The sequence below is a fragment of the Poecilia formosa genome, unplaced genomic scaffold (genome assembly GCF_000485575.1).
Source record: "Poecilia formosa unplaced genomic scaffold, Poecilia_formosa-5.1.2 Scaffold94, whole genome shotgun sequence".
NCBI lineage: Eukaryota > Metazoa > Chordata > Actinopteri > Cyprinodontiformes > Poeciliidae > Poecilia > Poecilia formosa.
The window spans coordinates 1,264,268-1,291,292 of record NW_006800033.1 but is presented as its reverse complement, the minus strand read 5'-3'; the positions used below and the strand labels follow the sequence as shown (position 1 = coordinate 1,291,292).

Genomic DNA, 27,025 nt, shown 5'->3' with positions numbered 1-27,025 from the left:
TGGGTGATGTGACTTTGTACCCAAGTGCCGAACAGCCTGGGGGCAACCCGAGGCCAAAAAAATTAATAAATAATTTGACATTTGCACCCTGAACATGTTTTCTATTGTATATTTGTATGCTTTGTCAGTAGGATTGGTAGTTTCTCTGAGGTGTATAAACAAGAAAAAAAATTTTTGGGGGGCGGGGTTGCTAATGCTGCTGAAATTGGAAAGTGGTCATTCTAATTGGAACTAAATAAAAGTGCTATTGATGTGTTTTTTTAATGGACTCTGGATTTAACTGGAGATTTTACCATCTCCAGTTAAAAATTACACATATTTATCAATCTATTTGTGAAAAAACAAAAGTCTTTCTTGGCAGTAGAACCATTTTATGTAAAGATCAGCACAACACTGTGCAGACTGGTTAATTCTGAAACTGAATCATTCGACACTATTACAGATCTTTAAAGTTTTTGATTTGTAAAACATTTAGTCTAAAAAAATAGGGATTATATATTTTTTTCAAAACATAGTGTTCATATATGGCTGGTGTCAAACCTTGATTCACTTTGCAGGAAGTAAATTGGAGAGAACCCACCAAAGTCGCTAACTGTCTTCAGTTCTGTTTGTAACATCTATGGACAGAGTTTCTGGGCACAGCCAAAGTGTTGAGGTGTTAGGAACAAAATTAATCCTAAGGTCAACATCACCATACTGTTGGCTTCATCAAACCCTGATCTACAGCTTCCACTGGATCAGTTTGTAGCCAAGGGCAAAGTGGCTGGGAGAATCAATAAGTCCAAGACTACAGTCTTGAACCAGAAAAGGATGTCTAAGTGTCCTCTTTGGGTTACACAAAAGGTCCTGCTCCAAGAGGTATTTAAGTATCTAGGGGTCTTGTTCACAAATAAGCAAAGAAAAGTGCAAAAAAAAAGGGTCAGTAGACAGATTGGTGCAGAATCTGGACTAATGCTGAGCTGAGCCAAAAGGTGAAGCACTCGATTTACCACTTCTCCTACGTTCCTACCCTCATCTATGGTTTTAAACTCTGGATAGTGATTGAAAGAACAAGATGACAGATACAAGAGACCAAAATGAATTTCTTTCACAAGGTGTCTGCGCTCTCCTTCTGGGAATGTCCCATCAGCAGGAGACCCAAAATAAGACCCAGAGAAACTCCCCGAGGAAGACCCAGGATCCACTGGAGGGGACTCCAGCTTCTTAGTTGTCCTGAGAATGATTTGGGATTCCCCTGGACGAGCTGTCCCATTGTTCTGGTAAGTTACAGTTGTGTTTAAAAAAAGTATTTATATTTTCCCTTTTATGCATTTCGTCTGTCTTTTGCTTTATTGATACATTTAGATGTTTCTGTCATGAAGTTTTTGCGTTTATTGGACCCAAATGCAGATGAAAAATGGTGAGATTTAATGAAATACAAGAGAACACCAGGAGAGAGAGCAGGAACAAGCAGGGACCAGAATATATGAAGAAACGGAGTATAACAGGAGAAGAGGTTTTTAAATACAGAGAGAGAAAATACTGGAGTAATAAGCTGAGACTGATTAACTAATAGGCGGCAGGTATGACGGGAGAGACAGAGAAAGAGAGAGAGAGAGAGAGAATGGCACAAGGGAGCAAGGAGGAATAATACACAAACAGGGCAACTGGGAAATCAAAGCTAACCTAGACAAAAACATAAGCATATGAAATTAATAATAATAATAAACATAATCTAAAATAACTGTGAACATTTTCAAACCATTTCATTTATTAAAGCAACAAAGATATCTAAATTTTGAAACTGGCCCTGTATCAAAATGAAATTGCCACCCTAGTGAAATCGCAAATTAAATATTGACTCACTAAACACATTTTTGGAAAACTGAGTTCAATTTCACTAACCACACTCAAGACTGATTACTGCATGACCTGTATAATCAATATACTTAAACTTGACCTGTGTGGCTCCTTAAAGTGGGCTAAAATAGCTCAGTTGATCCTAGTGCCTTAGTTAAGGTTCAAGATTCTACAATAAGAGAAACTTGGCAAAAATGCTGGCCATGAGAGAGGCTCAAGGTCAAAATCACTGCTTACAAGGACACAAAGAATCATCACAAATTTGCCGAAAATAAAATCTTGTCCCACAATTTTTGGAAAAATACTCTGAATCTCTGTGAGATAAAAGAATAACTTTTAAATGGTAATCATACCAACGGTCAAACATGGTGGTCATAGCATATTGGTCTGGGTCTACTTTGCCACTTCAAGACACGGAGGACGTGTAATTGATGGAAACATTAATTCTGCCAGCAGAAACTCCTGAGGGAGAATGTTCAGCTGTCAGTTCATGACCTTTAGTTCAACAATGATTGTGTCATGCAGCAGAACAAAGATCCAAAGCACACCAGCAAGTCCATCGAGTCCACAGGCTTTTATATTTGAATAGTTCTCAGGTAAAGTTCAAAATTGTTGCACACCGATCTAATGTAATGCATCATTGCCAGTCAATGAAAGTCACTGCAGCCAAGGCAACAACTTTATTTTTATTTTTTATCATTAATTTTTGATGATTTGAAATGTCTAAGTGTGACTAAAAAGAAAGAAACTGAAGAAATTACAGCATTGCACATCCTAAAAAGGTTTTCTTGCAGAATGAACTTCCTCATGTTGGACAGATGAAGGAAAAGCTTGTCCAGCATGCCATTCATGCTGTGTAGGCACAGAAAAAATGTTGACAGGCAGCGATTATATCACTATTACTAATATTGACCAGGAAAGATCCATTGGGATTTAAAACATTATTTACAAAGGTGACCTGGACAAAAACAGCACCAAAAGACATCACATATACAATTTTACAAATGATAAAACATCACTGATCATCAAAATATATGACTACACTGTTGAATATGTCATTTGACTTTTTTCTATCATCAAAATATAAACAGAAAAAAAAGTCAAATGACATATTCAACTGTGTAGTCAAATAACTTTCAATCAAAACATTTGATTTTAGATTTGTGATTTTTTGTTTTATGTAAAGTATTAGATCAAAATAAAATGAAGTACTTGAATGATTTTTGCCTCCACTCAGTGCGAGCCCACAACAAAGAAGTGAGAAGCAATATCTTTAGCTTTCACATTGAGTAATTTTGAAAAGATAATTTTTGAACCACCCTCCCACCTGTTCTGTCAGACCTAACACCATTATTATTTTTTGCTTTAACAGTACATGATCTACAGTGTCAAAAGCGTTAAAAGGTAAATGAAAAGGGCTGCACAGTTTTTTTTATTGCTTAATATGTCGAATGCAAAAAGTTATTGATACTGAGACTTGCTGAAGTTGTACTGCGTGTTTTTCTAAAGCTAGACTGGAAATGTGATATAATATTATGACTGATGATGAGATACTTATTAACATTAAATAATGTAATGAGAATGTGAGAAACAAAGAATGTGTTCTTTTAGAAGAAGTAAGTTAAATAGGGCAGAGTGCAGAAGCAGACTATTAACTAACACTTTTATAATAAATACCATGTATTGTTCATCAAAGCAGAGAAATCTCTAGTTTCTCAAACAGTGTTATTAAAACTGAACTGTGAAAAATGTTTAAAATGACCGTCAATAGATTTGTAATAAATGATAAGTATTTTGGAACAATGGGACTTTTTAAAAAATATATATCAATTGAATGTAGGACCATACTGTAAGCAAAACTGTTATTGTATTCAGCCATTGAGCAATGTGCTGTATTTGATTTTATGCTGTGCTTTGTTGATAGACTGTTCAGAACTCGGTAGCATGCGCAATCATGATTATTTTCTGAGATTGTCTGAAACAATAAAAAAGAATTGTAACTTTACAAGCTCTACTGTGCATCCTTGCTTGCTCTATGTAAGTAAATCACTTAAAGTGAAGTTTCCAATGTTTTGTAAAACCTATGTGGTCAAATCTTTATGGTTTCATCCATTCGTGTGGTGTTTATTGTGTAGATATGTAGATATGAACTCACAAAGGTTCACTGAGCCCACATCTGCACAAAGAAAGAAAAACAGCTGTCTCCATGGTCATAACTCATCTCAGTACATTTGAAGGTCCCCTTTCTGAAATTGCAGACAGAAAGAAAATGGTCTGAAGAAACAATGAGAGTTAGATTAATGACTAACTATGGATGTTAACATTTATCTACCATTCTAAATGAAGCTGAATAAAGTCAGCACGTCATTGAGCCTTATATAAGACATGCGACTGCAGTTAATGTCAGAACATTGCAACAATATCCTGCTAAAATCTTTTTCAGACACCAACTGTAATAATGTGCAGATCCACTGAATAATGAAAAGAATGTCTGCTCAGATGGGAAAAGCTATCTGCACATAAATCTTAAAATATAGCTATCATTTTTTGACAGGAAGAAAGGGCAAAGTAGGATGAAAGGGTGCTGCTGTAATTGCAATATGTTCATGACTTGATGCCAATGGACAATGACAGTGTTCAACAACTGCCATATTAGATCATGAATGGAAATCACACAAGGAACCAGACAGGAACACGAGGAGTGCTTCTATTTTCCCTCCCTGCAGACATGTCTGACCTTGGTCTGTTATAGATGCACATGCCCATGTGGCAAGAAGCATCATTGAAATAATCAATGGATGGGGAAATGCAATTAAGGAGAGTGCTCTCTAGCCACTGAACAGGGAAGAAAACAGAGAGAATGCACACAATGGGTGCATGTTTCTGATATGAGCAAAATAAGCACGAAAAAGTGATATTGTTGTGAAATTTGATTTTTTTTTTTTAATATAATTTTCTAGTTGATGTTTGACTAAACAAGTCTTAAGTGACTTGACATTGGGATTGTGAAGATATAATGCTTTTGCCACAACTGGTAAGGTGGTCTGGCATTATTAAAGTCCCTAATGCAGCAAAGTGTGGCTATTTATAGATACAACATAGGGTGTGTTTTTGATTCATGCTTGCTAGCTTCTTTTCTGTTTAAATGCATTAAAAACACCAATATAAAAAAGACCTTAATAATTACCAGTCTGCTCCTTTATTTTCTTAACACCATTTAAGCTGTCAAATTGTCCAATTGTATATCAGTTTAATTGTTTATTCAATCAGCGAACTGTTAAGACGTATTATCAATTCTGTTAATTAATTTTTACTCTCTGAGGTCAATAGAGAAAGCACTTTTGTTATTAACCTTGATGACGACAGCATTGCCAGTAACTCAGATGACTTCCAGACTGGCTGTTCCGTTTAGTGACTCTGCCTCCCTCCGGAACAGCCGAATGTTTCGCGCTAAATATGGTCTACAAGCCGGGAGGGTGACTTTGATGGAAGAGCTCAGTTGCGACAGCAGTAAACATAGCAACCTCAACCTAACAGCTATTAAGTCCCGCCTCTTTTCCCGCAAAAACGGAATTCTTATTGGTTGCAACACAAGTTACTCCCCACTATTGGTGCGTCTAGCTGTCAGTAATGACGAAACTGTAATATGTTTGGCTGGAGTGATTGCAACCTGCTCGATGGGTTGGGCGCTTAGGAGTTGCGTCGGTGAAGAGTTTCTCGTGTTGGGGAGAGAAAAGCGATGGTTGTAATCTTTTTGTAAGCGCCAACTCTCGCTTATGCCAGTTCGGTTTATTTTTTTACATATATATATTCAACTGACTGCTATTGTCAGTTTACTTTGTTGAAAGTTAACTGTTTTCGTCCGGGAAACTTTCCATAGAAGTGACAAAGACTGAGGTAAGAGACCGTAATTCGACTTCTGCATTTTGTTGTTTTTTTTTTTCTTAAAAAAAGTAATTCGTTTTGGAAAGCAAAATCTTCTTTTTAGTGGTTATATCCCAGGTAATTAGTAATCCATTGCTTAGTTCTGTTACAACCCTGCTAAACTACTGCAGAGCAACTAGGTCATCAGATATTCGGTGTGGAGAAACCTCTGTATCCGCAGTGTTACATAAGTTATTAATGTGTTGCCCCAATCATTCCTGAGTGACAACTTGGTCTTTTAAACCCACCAATCTTAAAATCAAAACACCCAGCTTTACACGTGTTGTTTTATTTTCGATCTTTTCACACGTCTTTTGGATTGCCTACTTATCAACATCCATATTTCAATGGTTAGGCCTGAAAATTAAGTCCTCACCAAGAATGAGATTTGGACCCCGTTAAGCTCAGCTCACTATGCCGTTTACCTTGATTTGCCACGCCCATTTACATCCCATCTATAGGCCACAGTATCAAATATCATTTAGTCATTTTTAATCTCTATACCTTCACACAGACTAAAGTCGAAAGAGGATGTTTTTTTTTCTTCCTCAAAATAATTCAAATATATAAAGAATGGATGTCTAAAAAATAACACCCCTTTCATCTCTCAGGTGTTTATGTGAAAAAGAAAAACTTGGCATGGTTACTGTTGTCTTTCGTTCAAGGAAGTACTTCCTGGAATATCACTGATATGGCTTAAGGAATCACATTGTGCTTTTACCGGTAAGAGGCAGGGTGTTAACTGGTATTGGGCAGCCAGACAAAAAAACAGCTGACTTTAGTTTTGCTGATTCATGTTGATTAATGAAAATCTAATTTTAGAATTGTCTGTCATTGGTAATGTGTTTGACCCTGTTCAGACCCATGGGGTTTTCATTCATGCATCAGTTTGCCATAGAATTTTGTGTGCTTTCACCTTTTGACCCAGACTGTTCATATCTTAAAAACGCCTGGAAATAATGAAACGGTGACAGCATTTTTCCTCTGTCTTTCTCTTTGTTGACTGTACGCTGAGTTGTGTATCTATTAGTTGACCCTTCACATATGTCTCTGGATTCCTAAAAGACATTCTGTTTTCATTATTGTTTTCAATAACAATAATGAAAACAGAAAAAAAAAAAACAGTGTGTGGATCATCTAATGCGAAGAGGTTAATCTGGGGTAAGAAATAAAAATCATACTTGGTGGGGATTCTGTTTGCAATTTCTGAAGGTTTAAGAACTTTTGTTGTTTTTGTAATAAGATAAAGGTTATTTAAAGTGATGCTCTCAGGGGTTTCACTTGCCTAGAATATCACATCAAGTGTGAAGTATCTTTTCGTATTTGTCGGTGAAAGAGGAACAGAGGTCATGATTGGGAGCCAAACAGCTTGCTTGGAGGAGAGAACAAGAGAGGAGAAAAAAAACCCCATGCATATCTGAGAATATCTGTTCTTGGAGGTTCTTTGGTTCCAGGCATACTAATGAGAAACCCGCAAGTTATGCTTTCGTTGGTTATTCAGACACAAGATGGCAAACTAGATTAAAGCCTAAAGACCTGTAGAATCTAATTAACTTTTATTTCTCTAAAGGTGCAGATAATGATGGCTCTAACCCTAATCCTTATAGAGATAATGTCATGGTACAATCACACCTAAATGATATTGATATCACTGTGAACTACTCATTATTTAGAATTGTTGCACTAACATTACGACAGTGTCACCAGTGACTAAGGATCACATCTTCAGTAATCTTGATCTCCCCAAGGCGCATCCTGCTAAATTGATTCATGACAAATTTGTCTAGTGCAACTGAAAAACATTTTTATTTGTGAATCTTAAGGTAACATTAAGCACCGATCAAATGCTTTTGCTTTTATATTTCTTTTGTGTGCTATAGGAGACCCTGTTTTGTTGTCTCTTTTGAATCTCTGGTGTTCCCCCAGGGAAAAGTGTGGCTTGTTTCTGGTGAAACTAGAAGCCCCGTTGAACCTGCTAAATAGATCACATGTATACCACTCGCCTTTGTCTGCAGGTGCTCGACAATTGATGACACAACTTGGCTTAAGTTGCACTTTCTCCAGTAGAAAGAAATGAAACCAGCTATTTAATATGACCCTTTATCAGGGAAAAGAAAACTGATTTTTATAGTTTCAAGTCCATACGATGTGACATTTTCAGACGGCTGAGAAAAGGAAGTGCGGTTTTACGTCGTTTCCAGAAAGCAGAGTTGGGGTAAATCCTTGGTGTGAGATCTTTAACTCTTCTGTGCTTGAAGAGGGAACAGCTGATTAAGACAGCTTATATTTCTTCTTGGAAGCTCTGCTTTTCAGAGCACAGGAAGTGACTGTGCTGAAAAGGAGGCCCCAAGTCGGCCTGTCTACGTTTTCAGAGCAAACGCGGTATTTAGCCATTTCCTGTCGATAAATCGGAGAGGTGTTCTGTCGAAGCTGTGTGGCAGGTTTTGTTTCAAATGATGTTCTTGTTTCTCGTCAGGGAAGTGGATTGCTTTGGCTGTCCGGTTTTATCATTGTTGCTCCGCTTTGTGTGTGTGTGTGTGTGTGTGAATTAGAAGCAGCGTGTGTCAGGATGGCCCAATGGAACCAGTTACAGCAGCTGGAGACCAGGTATCTGGAGCAACTCTACCACCTTTACAGCGACAGCTTCCCAATGGAGCTGCGGCAATTCCTGGCCCCATGGATTGAGAGTCAGGACTGGTGAGAAATTTCTCAAATGTTTCGGTTTACTCTACTTTTATTTTTGGTTTTACTGATAAAACGCATTACAGTAAAGTGCTTTTATAATGCTGTCTCCCTTTACTAGAATTGAATCATTATTTTATAAGATAAGATATTCCTTTATTAATCCCGCAGTGGGGAAATTTGCATTGTTACAGGACATTGTTACAGACACAGAATAGAACCAATATAACAAATATAAAATGTAAAAAAACCCTATATATACAAAAAAAATACAAGTGAATATAGAACTACTGAAACAGTATAGTAAAAAAAAAGTAAATTCTAAGTGTATATGTTGTCATAGCCTTTTTTGTCATTTTTTTGAAAAGTAATTCAAACAAAATATATGAAATTTGTGTTTTAATGCTGCTTATGTCTATAAAAAGACTGTTCATGTTTGATTGGAAGTGGTTGAGATGTGATCTTTTTTTTTTTTTTTTTTTTTTTTTTTTTAGGAAGCATCTCTATGTTCTTATTTTTTACTATTACTTTTTTTTCCCCCCCTCCAACAAGGGCTTACGCTGCCAACAAAGAATCCCATGCCACGCTGGTGTTCCACAACCTGCTAGGGGAAATAGACCAGCAGTACAGCCGCTTCCTGCAGGAGAATAACGTACTCTACCAGCATAACCTGCGCAGGATTAAGCAGCATCTGCAAAGTAAATATCTGGAGAAGCCGATGGAAATTGCCCGCATTGTTGCCCGCTGCTTGTGGGAGGAACAAAGGCTGTTGCAGACCGCCACCTCGACTACGCAGGTACGCAATTCTTTACCCAACTTTAGATTTGATGGTTTTATATGAAAAGGAAGCTATAACAAATTCAAATGTCTGGCAGGATGGCCAAGCAGCCCATCCCACTGGAACAGTAGTAACAGAGAAGCAGCAAATCCTGGAGCACAATCTTCAAGACATCAGAAAGCGTGTGCAGGTGAAGGAGCTTTCACACTAGACGTTGCGTTGATGGGTTTTCTTTAGCTCAAACTAAGCGAACTTGTCTGCTGGAACATGCGAGTCTCTGTTCGTTTGGAATTGAATTGTTGAGGAAGCAAACATGCTTTCAAAGGGAAGAAGTGATGACACTTGTGCGTATGATTTTATGACCATATGTGAGCACTTTGAAATCGTTTCTCGATAGTACACTCCCTTGGTTATGGCAAGCAAATGTAGCACTTTATTTTCCAAGGAAGATTGTTGAACAAAATATCTACAAATCATTTCTTTCGTTAAAGGTTTACATTTCAGATGTGCTAAATGACATTTTTTCTAACCACAGAAACATTTCTGCTCTCTCTAATATCTTGCTGCCATTCTTGCTTGCTGCTCACACAAGGCAGGTTTTTGTTGTAGAACCAAACGAACAGCTGTATGTCACGGTCTAACCAGTTTGGTTCACTTTCAAAAATGCAATGTAAAAGTGAAACGAACTAATGAAGTGTGAAGTTTTTCAACATTCTTCACCCATTGGAACAGAGTAGCCCAGACTTCCGTGGCGTGACAACACCCTTATTTATTTAGTTTTTTTTTTAAATAGTCATTGATAAAGTTGTCTTTACCTTTTTATGATCTGTGTATTAGAAAATTAACTTCTATTTTTCTACAGGACATGGAACAGAAGATGAAGATGCTTGAAAACCTGCAAGATGATTTTGACTTTAACTACAAAACCTTGAAAAGCCAAGGAGGTATGTTTTTGAATGCCACTCAGCTTTAATAGAGCTGTTGGTTGGTCTGCATACATCTAGCCGTTTATCTGATGGACCGTGTGTTCGCCGTGTCTTCAGAGTTGTCCCAGGACCTCAATGGAAACAGCCAGGCGGCTGCCACGAGGCAAAAGATGGCTCAACTTGAGCAAATGCTTAGCGCCCTGGACCAGCTCAGGAGGGTAAGCAGAATTTAAATCGGGAATGTTTTCAGCCTGCAGGGGGGGGTGTCTAATTCAGCAATTACTAATCTGGATTACAGATTGTTGTTAGTATCTGTTTAAATCCTTGTTTGATGTGCGCTCTGTGAATTTTATAGCAAATCGTGACAGAGATGGGAGGCCTTTTGACAGCCATGGATTATGTCCAGAAGAATCTGACTGATGAGGAACTGGCAGACTGGAAGAGAAGACAGCAAATTGCCTGCATTGGAGGCCCACCCAACATTTGCCTCGACCGCCTTGAGACATGGTACCCAATTTTAATAAGACATGCAGTGTTATTCCTAGAAAAGTCCTCAGACATAAGTAAAAATAAATCAGTCAAGCTAATTGTGTTTAGATGGCAGCCTCAACCTCTTTATCTTAAAAATGTTAAGTGATGTACAATGCAACCATCCGTATTTGCCCCATAAAACGCTTGACGTCAACAAATTTCCTAATCAGGATCACATCCTTGGCTGAGTCCCAGCTCCAGATCCGTCAGCAGATTAAGAAACTCGAGGAACTTCAACAGAAAGTGTCCTACAAAGGAGACCCCATCATTCAGCACCGGCCAGCATTGGAGGAGAAGATCGTGGATCTGTTCAGAAACCTCATGAAGAGGTAGTTATTTTGTCTCTTCTTAGTTTGCTGGATAAATGGTGTTGCATGGTTTTTTTTATGAAACTTTCTTCGCTTTTTAGCGCTTTTGTGGTTGAAAGACAGCCTTGTATGCCCATGCATCCAGACAGACCGCTGGTCATCAAAACAGGAGTGCAGTTCACAACAAAAGTCAGGTAAGATTCTGTTCTCTGTCAAAAACAAAACCTCATTTCTGTCGCATGTTGTGTGTGACACCATTTTATAGATTGCTTATAAAGAAAATCATTCACCGCTCAACATAATGATTCTCTTCTCATCTCTTTTTTTGCTTTGATTTTTCAAGGTTGCTTGTCAAGTTTCCTGAACTCAATTACCAACTCAAGATTAAAGTTTGCATTGACAAGTGAGTTCTTTCGGTTACTCATTGAAAATGTATTCTCCCTTTATTGCATGCCACTATTTTTATTGAAGGACCGTTGCAAAAATAAAGGTTGCACTATTTTATTTTTCAGAGAATCTGGGGACGTTGCTGCAATTAGAGGGTAAGCTTTTAAGAACACCACTTTAAACCTGAGCAGTTGAGCTCTGTGTGTTCACTCTGCTACAGAGGACGCTTGGTTACCCGTTTTGGTTTGTTCCTATCAGATCTCGAAAGTTTAACATCCTCGGTACCAACACAAAAGTCATGAACATGGAGGAATCCAACAATGGCAGCCTTTCAGCAGAGTTTAAACACTTGGTAAGTTGAGAAAGCCAACTTCTCTTAAATGTAATGAATAGATTGGAAAATTATCTGCCGTGGAGACCTGACATGCTGCGCTTTGCAGACTCTACGAGAACAGAGGTGTGGCAACGGTGGCCGGACCAACAGCGATGTAAGACTCATTTAACAAAATTACTCTGTTTTTTATGTATGTAGTTGAAACAATTCAAATTTTGTTTTATTATTTTTTCGCATATTTACGGATCTAAATATATATATTTTTTTTCTAGGCATCCCTCATTGTAACAGAGGAACTCCATCTTATCACTTTTGAGACAGAGGTCTATCACCAGGGTCTAAAGATAGATCTGGAGGTGAGTAAATCAACTTTGTTTAAAAATCTTGAGCTAACAATAAGATTAAATGCCTGACCTGAAGTTCATTGCAAGAAAACAGAGTAATCTGCAAAATCGTACCAGAACTTTTGTTCATACTTTTGTGACAGCTATTCGTGCAACTTGTTATAGTGATTATTTTGTGAATTGAGTTCAGGTGAAACATTCAGTTTTTGGTTCCAGAAAATCACATAGAAAATCTAGAATGGTGGAAATTAAAGACGAGTATAGTAGTGCCCTTAAGACTCGGATGATACCATTTCATGTTGTTTTGTTTAATGCATGTATTCTTTCCTACTATTGAGAAAGAAAATCAGATTCTGTAGGTCTGTGGTGTTCCAAGTGAAAAGGCTGTAATGTCTTGGGAGTTGTGGGAATGTCAACATTTCCTCTGCGATTCAGAAGATCTTGAGCACGGCTAAGGCAGTGATGGGCAATTTTTATTTATTTTTTTATTTTTATTTTTTGACACAGTTTACTATTTGACTCACTAATGTCTTTAGGGCTTGTTTGAAGTATTATAGAAGTAGGATAAAGAAAGACCTTTACAGACTTAAAAAAACACTTAAAAAATGGCTACATGATTACTGAGATTTCTAACTCAGAAAATGGTAATAGGTAATCCTCCTAATGCAGTCTACATTAAAACATCTTCACTTTTGAAAGTACTTGGCCCTTTTTAGATCATGCATTACTCCTGTTATTATGCTCTTTGTGCCTCAAGATAAAATGGCATGGACTGGTGAAATCAACCTACCAGTATTATAATCTGTAACTACTACAAACTACAAGGGATAAAACTGGATTCAGTGCGCAGACAACATCAGCTGCGTGGTCCACAGACGCATTGCAGAGCAGAGACACTACATCTTCTACTGTCTGTCTCATCTTACAATATGTTGATCAGCAGAAACTAATACAGAAAATAACATTGAGGACGCTGCATAGCGAATGCATTAGGACTGCAGGAAGATTGCGACAGAGATCTCGCATATCTTATTACTCAGGTGAATCTTGCAGGTTTTAATCCAGCCCACTTTTGTTTGACAATCCCAGTTGAATTCTATAAAAGCACACACCCTGCGATCTCAGGGTATCGACTTGCTTGATGTGAAAGGTCAGAGTGATCCGTAACGGAGGGTTTTGTCGTTTTGCGTGTTTATTGTGTAGTGATAATCTGAGAAGAGCCATCGTTATAAAATCTGTTTTTCAGTTTGCCTCTGGATGAGCGGTGCACACGCAGGGAGTCTCTGTTGGGGGAAATGTTAGTGTGAAGAAAGGGACTTATTTCTGTCTGTTTTTCTGTAAATATTATAAGAGTATAAGCTTTAACAAGAGGGTAATTTAAATGACTTTTATTTTTTTGTTTGCAAAATAAAACTGATCATAAAGCTGCCTGTATTTGCAGACTCATTCTCTGCCGGTGGTCGTCATTTCCAACATCTGCCAGATGCCCAACGCCTGGGCTTCCATCCTGTGGTACAACATGCTCACTAATCACCCAAAGGTGAGACAGCACCCTCTTGTGGAAAGGGTCTGATCTATGCAGGTAGCAGACATTTGTTAAGCTGTTGCCTCCTTTGTTCTTCCACAGAACGTGAACTTTTTCACCAAGCCTCCGGTGGGAACCTGGGACCAGGTGGCTGAGGTGTTGAGCTGGCAGTTCTCCTCGACCACTAAGAGAGGCCTGACCATCGAGCAGCTGACCACGCTGGCTGAGAAATTACTTGGTAAAACAATAAGCCTATCAGGTCTCTGATAATCTTAAGTGTGCCTTCATACTTATACTCTTTGTTTCTTTTTTTTTTTTTTTAATACAGGGCCTTGTGTAAACTATTCTGGATGCCAAATAACATGGGCCAAGTTCTGCAAGGTACAACACTTGACCACTATAAAAAGATCAGTCTGCCTTCTTCACATTGTTTCGCTGTGTATGAATAATTTTTTTCCTTCCTCTTGTACAGGAAAACATGGCTGGCAAGGGCTTCTCCTTCTGGGTGTGGCTGGACAATATCATTGACCTGGTGAAGAAGTACATCCTCGCTCTGTGGAACGAAGGGTGAGAAGTCGCCCTTTGTTTAGACTCGAGTCTCCTGGCCGTGTCTGGAACTGCTTGTTCACTTCCTGTTATGGTGTAAAACCCGTTCAGACATGCAATACCATCTTAAAGTAGATTGAACTAGTTATTAGTTTGACATGTTGCTTCTCTGCTTACAGATACATCATGGGTTTTATCAGCAAGGAGCGGGAGAGAGCCATTCTGAGTCCGAAGCCTCCTGGCACATTTCTGCTGCGCTTCAGCGAGAGCAGCAAAGAGGGCGGCATCACATTTACATGGGTAGAGAAAGACATCGGAGGTGAGTCCTTTTAAAGCCTCAGTGCTGTTTGTGTAATGTCTTTAGGAAGATCAGACCATGTTGTCTTACTGTTTTATTGTTGTTTGTTCTTTGTAGGAAAGACCCAGATCCAGTCCGTAGAGCCGTACACCAAGCAGCAGCTGAGCAGCATGTCGTTTGCAGACATCATCATGAGCTACAAAATCATGGATGCCACCAATATCCTGGTGTCGCCGCTTGTTTATCTCTATCCTGAAATCCCCAAAGAGGAGGCTTTTGGGAAATACTGCAGACCAGAGGCAGCTCATGAGCCCGAGCCGGCGGGAGACTCGACGAGCAGTAAGTCACCGCCGCGTTTGCTACGTGCTTTTAACGCTGTCCGTTTGGTTTGGAGCTCACGTGCTCAGTATTGTGTGTAATGTATCTTTTCTCTTTCAGCTATCCAGCCTTATTTGAAGACAAAGTTCATCTGTGTGACCCCGTAAGTATTCATACTTAACTTTAGGCTGTAATATTCAGGGCCTCCCATCCCAGAAGTGTCAATACTCAATGTGGATGTTTTCTTCTATGTCAAAAGTATTGATACCTGTTGAATCTTTTCACATTTTGTCACAGCCACAAACCTCAGACCCACACAAGTAGCACATAATTGTCAGATGAGGAAAACAAACAGCATTTCAGTCCGCCTGAGGCAATACTTTGTTCATTGACTTCCCACTGCAGGCGTTTTGTTGTTTGACTCTACCAGCTTTGCTAAACTAGGAATTTTTTATTTTTTTTTCCTAATTTATCTCTACAAAATAGCTCATCATTAGTCAGATTCTGTTGTAGCTCTGGTTGTGTTTTTACAGTGACATTGTATCCAGCTGGAAGCTGAACCTCTGCCCTGGTCTTTTAGAGGCTCTAACAGGTTTTGTTCTGTAATTGGCCTATATTTAGCTCTCTCCATTTTCCCATCAACTCTGACCAGGTTCCCTGTTGATGTTAGAGATGGTGGTTTTATTGTTATGTGCACACAGTCGTCAGAGAACCTTCTTCCACATGTTTACCGCTCTCCTTTCCCCAGCCAGCCGGTTCAGGCAGGCAGCCGTGTCTTGTTAGGGTTGCTGTTATGCAACAGTCTTTCCGAGTTTGAATGATGTTGCAATGAATTTTCCGTGAAGTGTTCAAGGTTTGGGATTTTTCTTTTTCAACATCTCGACTTTCTTCCTGGCCGGTCTGCTGTTTTTTTTTTTTGTTTTTGGTTTTTTTTTTGGTCGTCATGATGATGTTCGTTCACTAATGCTCTTTAACAAACTTCCCTGTTACACACAGGTGGATTTTCTATATTAAATATATTGGTTCATTTTAGGCTATTGGTTGCGATGGGTTTTTGTCAAGGACTCCTTTATTTAAAGAGTCTGAATACAAATTCATACCCTGCTTTTTGTATTTTTAGATTAAAAACAATGTTTAAAACCACGTACTGTTTCAGTTATGTGCTACCTTTGTGTTTGTCACACAAAATCTCAATAACGTATATTGAAGTTTGAAATGGAAACGTGACACATTGTGTAAAAGTTCCAGGAGCATAAATGCATTAGCAAGGTGTTGTAAACATTTAAAGATTCAAGTTAGAAACTGTCAAAGAATGCATGCCTGTAATGCAGCATCTGTGACTTTTTTTTTTTGGTTTCTTATAAAGTCACTTAACTGTTTGAGCAGGAAGGTGCAACACTTAAGAACTTCCAGCTGTAATGACAAAGTATTGTTCTAATATTATAAATAAAAGCAAAGATCACACATTCTTGAATCAAACAAATTTAATGGAACTGCACATTTTGAACAGTAGTTGGTGTTTAGAACTGATCACTACTGAAAATGACACACTGTAGAGTAAAAATAAGTGAGAAAGGCAAATAACGAGGACGACAGCTGATGGCGATGCAGGCCTTAAGCCATGTTGTAGGTTTGATAGCTTGCCCGTGGGTTTTGAGGTTTTCTCAGTCAGATCCTGACCTGTCTCCGTAGGTGCCCCTCCGTGTTCATGGACTTGCAAGACAGTGAGCTGCTTGGGAACGGATTCCCAGGGTAGGCCTCATGGGGGGGAGGTCGCATGTAGAGATGTGTGTACATGACCTTTTTATTTGTTTGACAGATGTGCTTCAGAGATCAGTCCATTGATCACATCTGCACAACGTCCGTTTTTATGTCCATCTCACAGACGTCACAGTCCTCGTTTTGCACTAACGCAATTGATTATAGAACAGCATGTCCTTTACCATTCATCAGTGCTTTTGTTCATGCTCAGCTGTTTTATCATTGCCCTCCATTTAATGCCAGTCACTGGTGAGTGTCATTGTTGGGGAGAAGGACGTACCAATTCCAGATAGTGGTATTACGTTTAAAGATTTTTTTCACCATCATTTCTTTTTAATCAAATGAGAAGGGGAAGCCAAAGAAGGAACTATGGAAATAAACTGCCCTTTGGCTTATTTAAAAAAAAGATTGATTGAAATTACTGAATACACACTGCTGCCATTTGCTAAAGAAATGTTTAAATGAATTCATCCATTCAGTGTTTTCCTTTTTTGCATTTTGTTTTGCAATTCTTGATACAACAAGCAAGTGGAGTCCAAATCAAGTTGAATATACTGACAGACTACAAAATGTTTTTTTTTCTTTAATTGAAATGCAAAAATATATATTATTTAATATATATAATAACATAGCCTGCTCAACAATAAACTAAAGACACAATACTTTATTGAATGAAATGTGTCCGATTTATGTAGGAAAGGAATCTGTAATTCATGTCTCTGAAACGTCTCGCATCAAAAGAAAAATATACAAGGTCCTACATTTTTTGTGGTGAATTATTTTCTACTCTTTTTTTTTTTTTTTTTTTGCTTTAGAAAAAAAAATTCTCTTCTCAACAATTGCTAGTGTTCAATTTCCTTTTTTTGTCAAAGGAAGCGGCTAAATACAGCTGTGTTTTTGAATGGGTGTGCCTAGTTTTTACTGTAACTTTTTAAAAAACATGTTTAATAAATAACAAGTACTTTATATTGACCCTAATATTTTCCATTTTAAGCAGATTTTAAACTGTAGGTGAAAATCTTGCCCTAAAAAAATACAATAGGTCCATCTGCAGCCTGTTCTTCCAGCTGAAATTTGTATCATTCCAAATTATTCTCTGGATACTTCGGGTCCAGCTGCAACCAGCGATGACATGTCTGCCTATCTGTCTGCAGCTGAACACAGGAATTTTGTGCACTTGAACTGCTTACTGACCCAAAAATCAGATTATTTACTATATTAATAACGGACCGGTGATGTATGATGACTAATTTACTCATTAGAACTGTTCAGTTGTTGTAGGCTACTTGTGGTAAAGTGGGATGATGACGATGTAAGCATAACAAATCTAAAAAAGGCATAGGCATGTTTGATAAGAATAAGTTTTGCTTTGCACCGTTATGCAGTCTCTTTTTTTTCTGTTTGTGTGTGTATGTTTTTACAGCACAAACTCTGGAAACACCAGTGACCTGTTCCTCATGTCGCCTCACACCCTGGACTCCCTGGACTCCCTGATCCCCAGCGAAGCAGAAGCGAACCAAGGGCATTTGGGTGAGTTGCAATCTCCTCTCACACATCTGTTTTGTTCTGACTGGGTTCTCCTCTCCAGCTTTATTTAATAAATACCATTACAGCAGCATTAATTGCTTGTGTTTTTTCCCCCCTTCTTTTTCTAGATTCAATTACTCTGAACATGGATGTATCATCTCCTATGTAAAAGAAAATATCACCGTCTTTGTTTTTGTTTTTTTTGTTTTTTCCTCTTGTTGGGATTTGACCTTGTGTGAGGCTCAACGAATGACTTATTTCTCTCTCTCTGTAAACACTTTCTGCCTGTATAGATTTTCTTGTTTCCTGTGTAAAATTACTCGCCATCAACTTAAAAGATTTGTTTTTATTATTTTAAACTACGGTTTAAAAAAAGAACAAAAAAAAAACTGCCTATACATTTGGGTCATTCTTTGTGAACATATTGTTTTTAGGCAACAATTTTCCTTCCTTGTTTTTGTTAAACTATCTAAAAACATGCAAACATAGGGAAATGTAGTTTTTTTGAGAATACTGTCTGTTTATTGACATTTTAACAGTTTTATGGTTTTGTGGATTGGTAGATGTATGACATAAGTTTTTATATAAGCTATATGATGCTTTTAAGTTGTGCTGAAAAATGCTTCTTTTTGTTTTACGTTTTTAAAATGACCTTTCAGTGAGTTGTGGCAAATTGGCTTCTCCTTGGCTACACCAGTTTGTTTGGGGGGTTTTTTCCAACAAAATGAAATATTTCTGACATTTCTTAAGGGGATCTCAGATTTTTATAATGGTGAAGAGAAAAAAAGGACAAAAAACATTTCTGCCAATTGGAGGTTATTTCTGTGAGCTCTTTTTTTCTCTTATATTGTTGTGTAAAATGTGTATTTTAAATAGGGCACAGCTTTTCCACTAAAATGCTGTAAGATGTGATCATGTTAATTGGGCTGGCATTTAAAAATCAACATTTTATTTTTGTTGTACTGATCAATCATGAAATGTATCATTTATTACCAATTAAATATGTTTCACACAATGCATATTGTGAGCTGTGTGATCATTTTCTTTCCCCATACATGTCAACTTGGTTATTATTAAAAGAGAAAAACTGACTCAGTTCTTTTTTTTATTTCTTTGTTTGCTTTTGTGTTGCTAAAATAGGGCCCTTTATTTTCCTGCTGTTTTGATGATCATGCTTAGTGCAGGGATCTTACACATGGATCTTGCAGTAAAAGTAGAACATACTTTTACTATTTTCCAGGCTTTATTTAAATAATAAAGCTCACAAACATGTATGTTTTTGAGGAGTTTTACTACAAAGTCAGATTTTGTTAATTTGCCACATCAAGCCTAATCAGTAGTCATTTTAGTAATCGGTATCAGTTTTTGTCTTCCAAACTTTTTGTGTAGTTTTTGATATTTACAAATATGAAATGCAATAACTACAGAGGCTTTTAGCGTTAAAAGTAGGGACAGAAATTTGCCAGCTTGAATCAAGAAAACCAGATGTTTAAGATGTGCAGAATGTCCGGCTGTTTCTCCTTGCAGAGCAGGCGTTCTTTTGCTGACGCACAGTACCGTGGATTGTACTGTGTGTCAGCAAAAGAACGCCATACCCAGAGTAAAACATGGTGTTGGCAGCATCACCCTCTGGTCTTGCTGTTCTTTCGATTAAATTAATTGTCTTGTCATTGTTAAATAAATTCCGAACTTTTTCCAAGTACCAGTTAACCCTGAACCTTCAGCTGAAGGAGAGGAGCACTTTTGTCCGAGTGTGAATTCAGATCACAGCCAAGATGACACACCTGTGCCCCTCCCCCACATGTTTCTGTCCTGCTGTATGTTTGTGTGGTTGTTCTTGAAAGACATTGTATATAGAGAAGGTTCCTGCAACAAAACATTTTAAAGTATATTATAGTATATTTATTGGCAGTATATTTGTACTGCCAAACTGTAAAAGTGTTTATTTGATCTTATTTGGTTCTGCATGGCCAAAAGTTCTCTAAGCATATTGATATCTACAGCTGCATAAATAGTTATACTTGACATATATAAATATTTTAGACTGACCTTCAATTTGGAATAAGCTGCATATTCATTGTACTGAAACTGCTTTACTCCTTGAAACTCTTGCTTCAGGCTACGGCCTCTGAAGATCAAACACACAGTAACCCATATTAATGGCAGCTCATTTCAATCACCTTTGAAATGAGCTGTCACTGTTCTTCCTGCTTTCCCCTTGAGAGTTTCTCTCGAGCTTTGATGATAAATCTCACCCTTTCGGTGGACTTCCCTCACTGGAAACTCCCAGTTGTGTGTGTGCGTGTGTGTGTGTGTGTGTGTAAATGCAGCACCTCTTTATCTGCATCTTTAGCACAGAAATGATGCGATCAGCAGCTTCGGGCCTGGTATACCCATGAGTCCCATTATGAAAACACGAGCACTGAGGTGAAACTGGTAAACAAACAGGAAGAAGTCGGCTTCTCTGTCACGGATCCTCTGCTTTTCTCTGCAGCACCACCTCGCTTCGGCTAATGCGCGTCTTGTTTTGGATATAGGAAGTAAAAATGGACTGCTGCGAGGAGGCGAAGGGGGTGTTGAGATGCACAGCTATTACCGTCAGCAGCTGCTGACTCAGCTGCCTTAGGAAGCAGCAACTGTCACCTTTCAGTTTTGGTCCGCAGCCAATCAAAGTGAAGAATGAGGCTGCAGCTGTGCTGGGGGTTTGTGTGTCTGACAGAGAGAGGATGACTGCCACTGAACAAGATCACTTTTAACTCAGAAGATGATGTAATTTTGATGACTTTTGTTACAGTAGATACAGTCAGCAGAAACAAACTTTTTTTTTTTTTTTTTTTTTTCAAGGCCAGGTCTGGAAAATCTTAAAGAAACTATGTCTGTACCATATGTTGTTGTCACATGCAAGCTAAATCCAAAGTAGTTAAGGTCAACAATATGACCAAATCGACCACCTAAATGTTCTCTCTAATGTTGACAGAAATGCATATTGTATATCAAGATTCCATTTAGAAACTTTTTTATTATCTCAATTTAAAAGGTCTTTTAATTTTTATGTTTCTTCAACTTTTGGTATTTTTGTGGATTTCTGTCAATGGTACTTTTTAAATGAGACTTTCTTTTGATTCCTTTTGTTGAGGGTTTTGCTCAGTAAATAAATTTTTAGCTGCATGAAAGGTGGCAGCTTCAAACAAAGCTGAAAATTTAGCTCTGTTGTTTGGGTTACATGTAGTCATGAAAACAATTTTTTGCTATTTCTTTTGATAGATCTCTAAAAATGACTAATAATCACGCAGTTCATTACAAATGAAAAATAAAAAATATAAAGGAGCTTCCAAAAAGCTGTGAGTTGAAAATGGCCAACTAATGAAGATCTGCCTGATTCAGTCTACTTGTTTTCAGGTTTCATGCACACAATGAAAGCAAAATAAAGGATAAAAGAAAGAAATCACGCTACTAAATTGAACAGACTTGTTTATCCCTTAACAAATATTAGTTGTGGCCTTCTGTCTGCTTCTGTTTTCTGAGTATTGTAGTCCAATTAATTTTGTTCAAAAACTTTAATTTGTGTCTTCTGTTTTTAGATTTTCTCTTCTGCTATGCCTGTCTCTAATTTGCCAAAATAAATAAATAAATAAAATAAAATATTGATTAAAAAAACAAACACAGCTCCAGTTGATTACTCTTCCACCAAGACATTAATTGGTCCCTCTGGGTATTTACTAAAACAAATGAAAACTAATTAAAAACAAAATAATTACATATTAATACATAGAAAGGCAGGAAACACAATTATAAAAGTGGCAATTGCGTTCATTTAACGATTTAGTGATAAACTAAAGGTTAACACCAGGGGGCGCCTCCGTACACTATCTCTCAGGTATGAGAGTTTTGAAAGTAGGCTACTGGATATCTTTGTTATTTGTGTCTTTTAGTTTAGTACATTAGAAAATATATCATTATAATTCTTATTTTATTATCATTATTAATATAATTAATTATTTATTTATTTGGTGGTGGTGCACCGTTTAATAACAGCACAAGTTTTACAATTTCACATTTATTGAGCTTAAAATTTTGTAATGTGTTGTATAAGACTTAGCTTAAAAACTACGCTCAAATGAAGCGCCTCAGCACGTCTCAGTTTTATTTCACCGCATTTTAAAAATGTATCCATCTTATAATAAGTGACCGTTTTATTATGTGCTGACCCTAGGTTAATAACTAACATCAGGCCGCCACTTCTCGAGAGTCAGTCATCAGCGATCCGTAGAAACCGTCAGACGTAGAGGAACCGCCGGAAGTGGGCGGTGTGTCTGACAGAGAGAGAGAAACAGAGAGCCGTGAACTGTACGGCGAACTGTTGGGAACTGACTAACGGAGAAATTCCTGCCGGAGGCTGATCACTTCGCTGTAGACTCTCCCCCTCATTTTATGAAAAAGGAAAACAACTTTCGTCGCTCCACAGAGGTGAGTGCTGCTGTTTTTTTCGAGTCCCATTTAAACGCGTCTTCTATGTTTTATCTGAGGAGCAGACAGACGTCCTCGCTTCGTGCCCCTCTCTCTCTCCCTCTCTCTTTTTTTTGACGCTCTTCGTTGCGAAATGATATTCTGACAGCGCTTTGTAAACAAACTGCGGGTGCGACAGCGCTTCTCCATCTGGAGACGCTGCGAAACAGCCTCCGTGCGTGTGGTACGGACTGTGTTTGGGTTTGTTTACGGGGCACTTTTGGTTCTCTGTGCTCGCTGAATCAACAGGCAGGTTCTCCTGAGAGCCGAATCCCACTAATATTCTCACAGGCTGGCGGTGTGGCTGCGCAGCCAGTGAGTTTACTATCACTCTGTCATAGTTGGCACATTTTCTATCACATTGATAACACTGTAGTCTTTTAAAGAAACGATTCGAAGCTTTTGACATGCTGATGTAACTGTACTATGTGTTTATACTTTATTTTTCTAATATTTATCCAAAAGTTTTCATTAACGGACAAGCCTTCCCCCCCCACTCCCCCCCTCACCCAGCCTCACAGCTCCAACAGATCAGCCTCCATTATAGGGGACGTCAGGTCTGAAGATGAAATATGAACATAAAGCTCCTCCATGTGTAGCGGGCAAAAAAAAAAAGAAAAAAAAGTGGCGTCAAGGGCACACTTCAAAAGTAACTTTATTTGTCCAACCCTGTTGTATTAATAGGTTGCTTTTTAAAGTAATAGTTCAGCTTAATTTATTCAAACTGAAGATAAAGTTTCAATCTTGTATCACGAACGCTAATATTTACTATTAAGCTGTTGCATGCCAAATATTTGGAAAGTTAGTGTTTCAAAACAGCTTAATTTTCCTAAAGTTACATTTTTTTTCCAATGACATGCCTGTGAAACAGTTCAGTTCTCTCCATAATAACTCAGTTCTTCCCCTCCTCCACATGTTGCCGTGTCACTGCCAAGCTAATTGAAAGAGGGTTACTCCACATTATTCTGTTTGAAGAAGATTATTTGAGTTATTTAGAAATATCTAATGTTGCAAAAACATAGCTGGTCATGTCACGCAATCAAGTGGACCTCTGAACACTGAAGTGTGTTTTAAAGGTAGGCTTCAGTTACATGTGAGCTGTGAGCAAATTGCCTGTTGAGCAGCGGACTGCAGACTAGTACCTGAAAATGATAGCCTGACTCTTTGTGAATCTTTAAAGAGCAGAGCTGGGAAAATATACATTGTGTCATGAACACGTTTACTTATGCTTTTAGTCATATTGACAACTCAAAGTGCAATTGAGTCCTGTTTACCTGTCAGCACTGTCAAATATTCATACACAGACACAAATATAAATATGTGTGTCTCGCTGAAGGACTCTTTGGTGGGCAGTATCAAAGAGTCATTTAAAAAAAAAGAAAAAAGTAATGTTTTGACCCAAGTTTATCATACAATATTCAAACCAAGTCTTGATATATTAATATAACGCCAATGATTGACATTTCGAACTGTGTAAGGCGGATGCAACAAAAGCTCTTGGTGCCGTTGTCGCTGCGTAAATCATTTCAGATCTAACTGCCAGTAACATGATGTTGCGACACAAACTCTGTTTGCACTTTTTAATTGAAAATGTGGCGTTTGTAAAAGTATGAAAGGATTTCTTGTAAAAGTCAAAACAGAACAGGTTGTCAAAGCTGTTTAGTGCAACTAGTGAATGCAGACCTTGGCACTGGTGCCAGCTCACAGACATAATTTTAAATGTCACACTGGCTTTGAAGTTCACTGTCATTTATAAAAAAGAAAAAACAAATCTTGTGCTCTTTGAGAGAGCATGTGCACTTGTTTTACTTTAGAGAACCTCTTCCAGATTTGTAAATATTTTTTGTGGCTCTATGAATATATTTTCCGGCATTGCTGCAGTCAGGATGGCATTGCTCCGCGCATTCATGTAAAAAGTCATTAAAAATATTTCATTCCTTCTTTCAACCCACTTTTCAATTATTGCCTTTTTAACAATGGGTTTTCCTCTGATTACTCTAGTCAGCACAGGGAGAATATGTTTTGGTTCATTTGTTTTTGCAAAAAAAAAAAAAAAAAAAAAAAAATAGCATCAAGCACATACAACTGGGCTGCTGAGTTCTTCTACCTGTTTGATTTCATTGTGATCTGGATGGGTTGCAAATCACAGCAATCATAGATCTTTTTTTTTTTTTTAATTGTGCTTTTGTCTTTATAATTGTCTACCAGTAGTTCATTTTTGTCCTCTGTATTTCTAAACTTGAATATCTCCCACTCCCTGCATTCTACTGAATTAATTCATTTTGGTATCTGGAGAGGACATTTAGGGCTTTTCAATGATACCACATGTGAAGGGGTGGGACTTTTGTACGTACCTTTTTCTAATTCATAAAAATGGCGTTCATCAGTAATAACACATTTTAAGGGAGGAGACAAAGTAAGTGCATAAAACCTTTTATTACCTTACAAAGACTGTGGGATTTAAAAAAAAAGGTGATTGGACAATATTTTTTTTTTCCTGGTTGGCAGGGAGGTTAATTTACTCTTGCACTTAATGGACAATTTCACTAACTGCATTCTCTAGGAAAGGATGTTCTCTGCCTTGAGTAGCATTTAACCCTGTTGGCAAGCGCCGTTTTCCCCTTTTGCTGCAGTACATAGTGCAATGGGATGTAGGGTTTTCATTGGTCTCCGCTCAAAAAAAAAAAAACAAAAAAAAAGGTTGATATGGGAACATAGCTTGCCTGACTGACCTGAGTTGACTGGCACATTTTGTCCCTGACAGCAAGATCCAAATGAAGAAGGAATGGCAGCAAAAAAGGACAAGCTTGTTGTTATAGGTGTTCACAGCATGGCATGTCTTTTGGTTTCTAAGTGTTTCTCACTTTTTCAACTTCTCTCTGCCAGACAAATGTTGGAACAAGTTCAACTGGAAAAGGTTGAAAATCATTGCCACATTATGTGGCGATGTTCACCGCAACACGCTTGTTCATTTATTGAATATTTTGCCTCTGCTCGGGTCATACAGTTGAATATTTTCCTACTAAACATGACTAAATATGTTCATTTTAGCGCTGCATGAATCACGTCACAGATACACTTCTTTTTCCCTTGAGATTATGAGTAACCTGAAGTTAGCAGATTAGAGCAGAGGTCTTGATCTGACTAAACTATGAGTCATGTGTCAGAATCATTAATGACTGGATCTGCTGCTTCCTGGCCCTCCAACCTGCTGTTTGAGGATGATAGACAGACTCACTCCCAAAAGGTCTCCTGTGAGAAGTTCAAGGGATATAAAAAAAAAACCTCACTGGTTCCAGAGAATATAAGATCAACAAGAATAAGACCTTTGCGGACTGAAACAGAAAGGGAAACATACTTAAAGGGAAGTGATCAGGAAGCATGTGGTGCAATGCACACTAACCTCCTCCCCCTTTCAGTTGGGTTAATACTAATCCACTGGTCATGTGACCAAGAGCTTTCAGTCTGGTCTAAGGCAGGAGTGCTCTGATCCATCTGTCAAATAAGGTTGCTGATTGTTGGCATTCACAGTGTAAACTCCTGTCCAGTGACCCCTGCCCGGCTCCGCATGAAACTCCGCTTTGATTTCCATCAGTCAAATAATTCTCCATAGTATCGTCACCTTGTGTATAAGTTTCCTCCCTCCCCTCCCCACCTGTCTCAGCGTCTCCTCTTTAATTCGATGTTCGCCTTCTGTGACTACCTTTGCCTAATTTTCACCAAGTTCCCTGCGGTGAACTGAGCACCGGTGCGGGTTGATGAGTAGGGAAGTTATGGTCCCTACGATAATGCTGTTGTTAAAATGACTATTGCTACAATTTTTTTCTACCTTGCTTTGATTTGATTTACTCCTGTGTAAGGGGATGCTAAACAAAAGTCTGCTCTCATTTGACTCAGAGTAGACAGCATCTGAACTTGTAATGTTTCATGTTTACACACATCTCATCTGTAATTTTATAGAATCTTCATGTAGTCATTTTTTCCCCCAACTACACTTAAGAGAGGCACTTCTTCAATTTTTTTTTTATTTCTAATGTTCTGCCTTGTGGTTCCATAAAGAAATATCTTCACATGCACAGCTGAGGAAACAAACTTATTAGAAATTGTCAGAAAATTCATAAGGAGCTATGGTAGAGGAGATGTTTTACTCTGGAAGGCCTCAGATATTTTTATTTAAATCTTTGACCTCATAAAAATAATGTTAGGTCAATTTAAAGTTGATTCCCAACATAATAATTGTTCTAAACGTATTACGAGGGCAACACTGAACAACTTATTGAATATTTTATTAAAGCCTAAGGCTGTGAGTCAGCTCTCTGCATTAATTGTATGAATGAGTGGCTTCATCTGTGCCCTGAAAGAAATAATGTGGACGCTTTAACAAACGCAAGAAAAAGGAGTGAGACTTGAAAAAGCACAAAAAAAGTACTCAGCTGTCAATGTTGTTGAAAAGTGGTGCAATTATGGCTCCTGTGCTTCTAAAGACTCCCT

At 38.0% G+C, this 27,025-nt stretch overlaps 2 protein-coding genes across 5 annotated transcripts in view; both read left to right on the top strand.

The window, feature by feature from the left end:
• Positions 1–19,046, top strand: part of LOC103142204 (signal transducer and activator of transcription 3-like) — a 30,648-nt gene extending 11,602 nt beyond the window's left edge. The window contains exons 1-24 of one of the 4 annotated variants that reach the window (XM_007558132.2): positions 5,522–5,736; positions 8,319–8,460; positions 8,998–9,241; positions 9,321–9,413; positions 10,086–10,167; positions 10,267–10,367; positions 10,505–10,656; positions 10,851–11,009; positions 11,090–11,182; positions 11,332–11,391; positions 11,501–11,530; positions 11,634–11,727; positions 11,816–11,863; positions 11,982–12,065; positions 13,495–13,593; positions 13,681–13,816; positions 13,907–13,959; positions 14,051–14,145; positions 14,304–14,443; positions 14,540–14,761; positions 14,861–14,903; positions 16,433–16,492; positions 17,925–18,031; positions 18,157–19,046. In XM_007558132.2, coding sequence (XP_007558194.1) covers positions 8,333–8,460; positions 8,998–9,241; positions 9,321–9,413; positions 10,086–10,167; positions 10,267–10,367; positions 10,505–10,656; positions 10,851–11,009; positions 11,090–11,182; positions 11,332–11,391; positions 11,501–11,530; positions 11,634–11,727; positions 11,816–11,863; positions 11,982–12,065; positions 13,495–13,593; positions 13,681–13,816; positions 13,907–13,959; positions 14,051–14,145; positions 14,304–14,443; positions 14,540–14,761; positions 14,861–14,903; positions 16,433–16,492; positions 17,925–18,031; positions 18,157–18,197 — 2,364 coding nt within the window. In that variant the 5' untranslated portion in view covers positions 5,522–5,736; positions 8,319–8,332 and the 3' untranslated portion in view covers positions 18,198–19,046. Of the gene's footprint in view, positions 1–5,521; positions 5,737–8,315; positions 8,461–8,997; positions 9,242–9,320; positions 9,414–10,085; positions 10,168–10,266; positions 10,368–10,504; positions 10,657–10,850; positions 11,010–11,089; positions 11,183–11,331; positions 11,392–11,500; positions 11,531–11,633; positions 11,728–11,815; positions 11,864–11,981; positions 12,066–13,494; positions 13,594–13,680; positions 13,817–13,906; positions 13,960–14,050; positions 14,146–14,303; positions 14,444–14,539; positions 14,762–14,860; positions 14,904–16,432; positions 16,493–17,924; positions 18,032–18,156 lie in introns of those variants that run through there. The other 3 variants (XM_007558129.2, XM_007558130.2, XM_007558134.2) reach the window with 3 other exon arrangements.
• Positions 19,047–22,308: 3,262 nt separating this feature from the next.
• The window catches only part of stat5a (signal transducer and activator of transcription 5a), a 58,703-nt gene continuing 53,986 nt past the window's right edge, over positions 22,309–27,025 (top strand). Inside the window, exon 1 of the mRNA XM_007558122.2 lies at positions 22,309–22,495. The gene's annotated coding sequence lies outside the window, so the exon portion shown is untranslated. The remainder of the gene's footprint in view (positions 22,496–27,025) is intronic.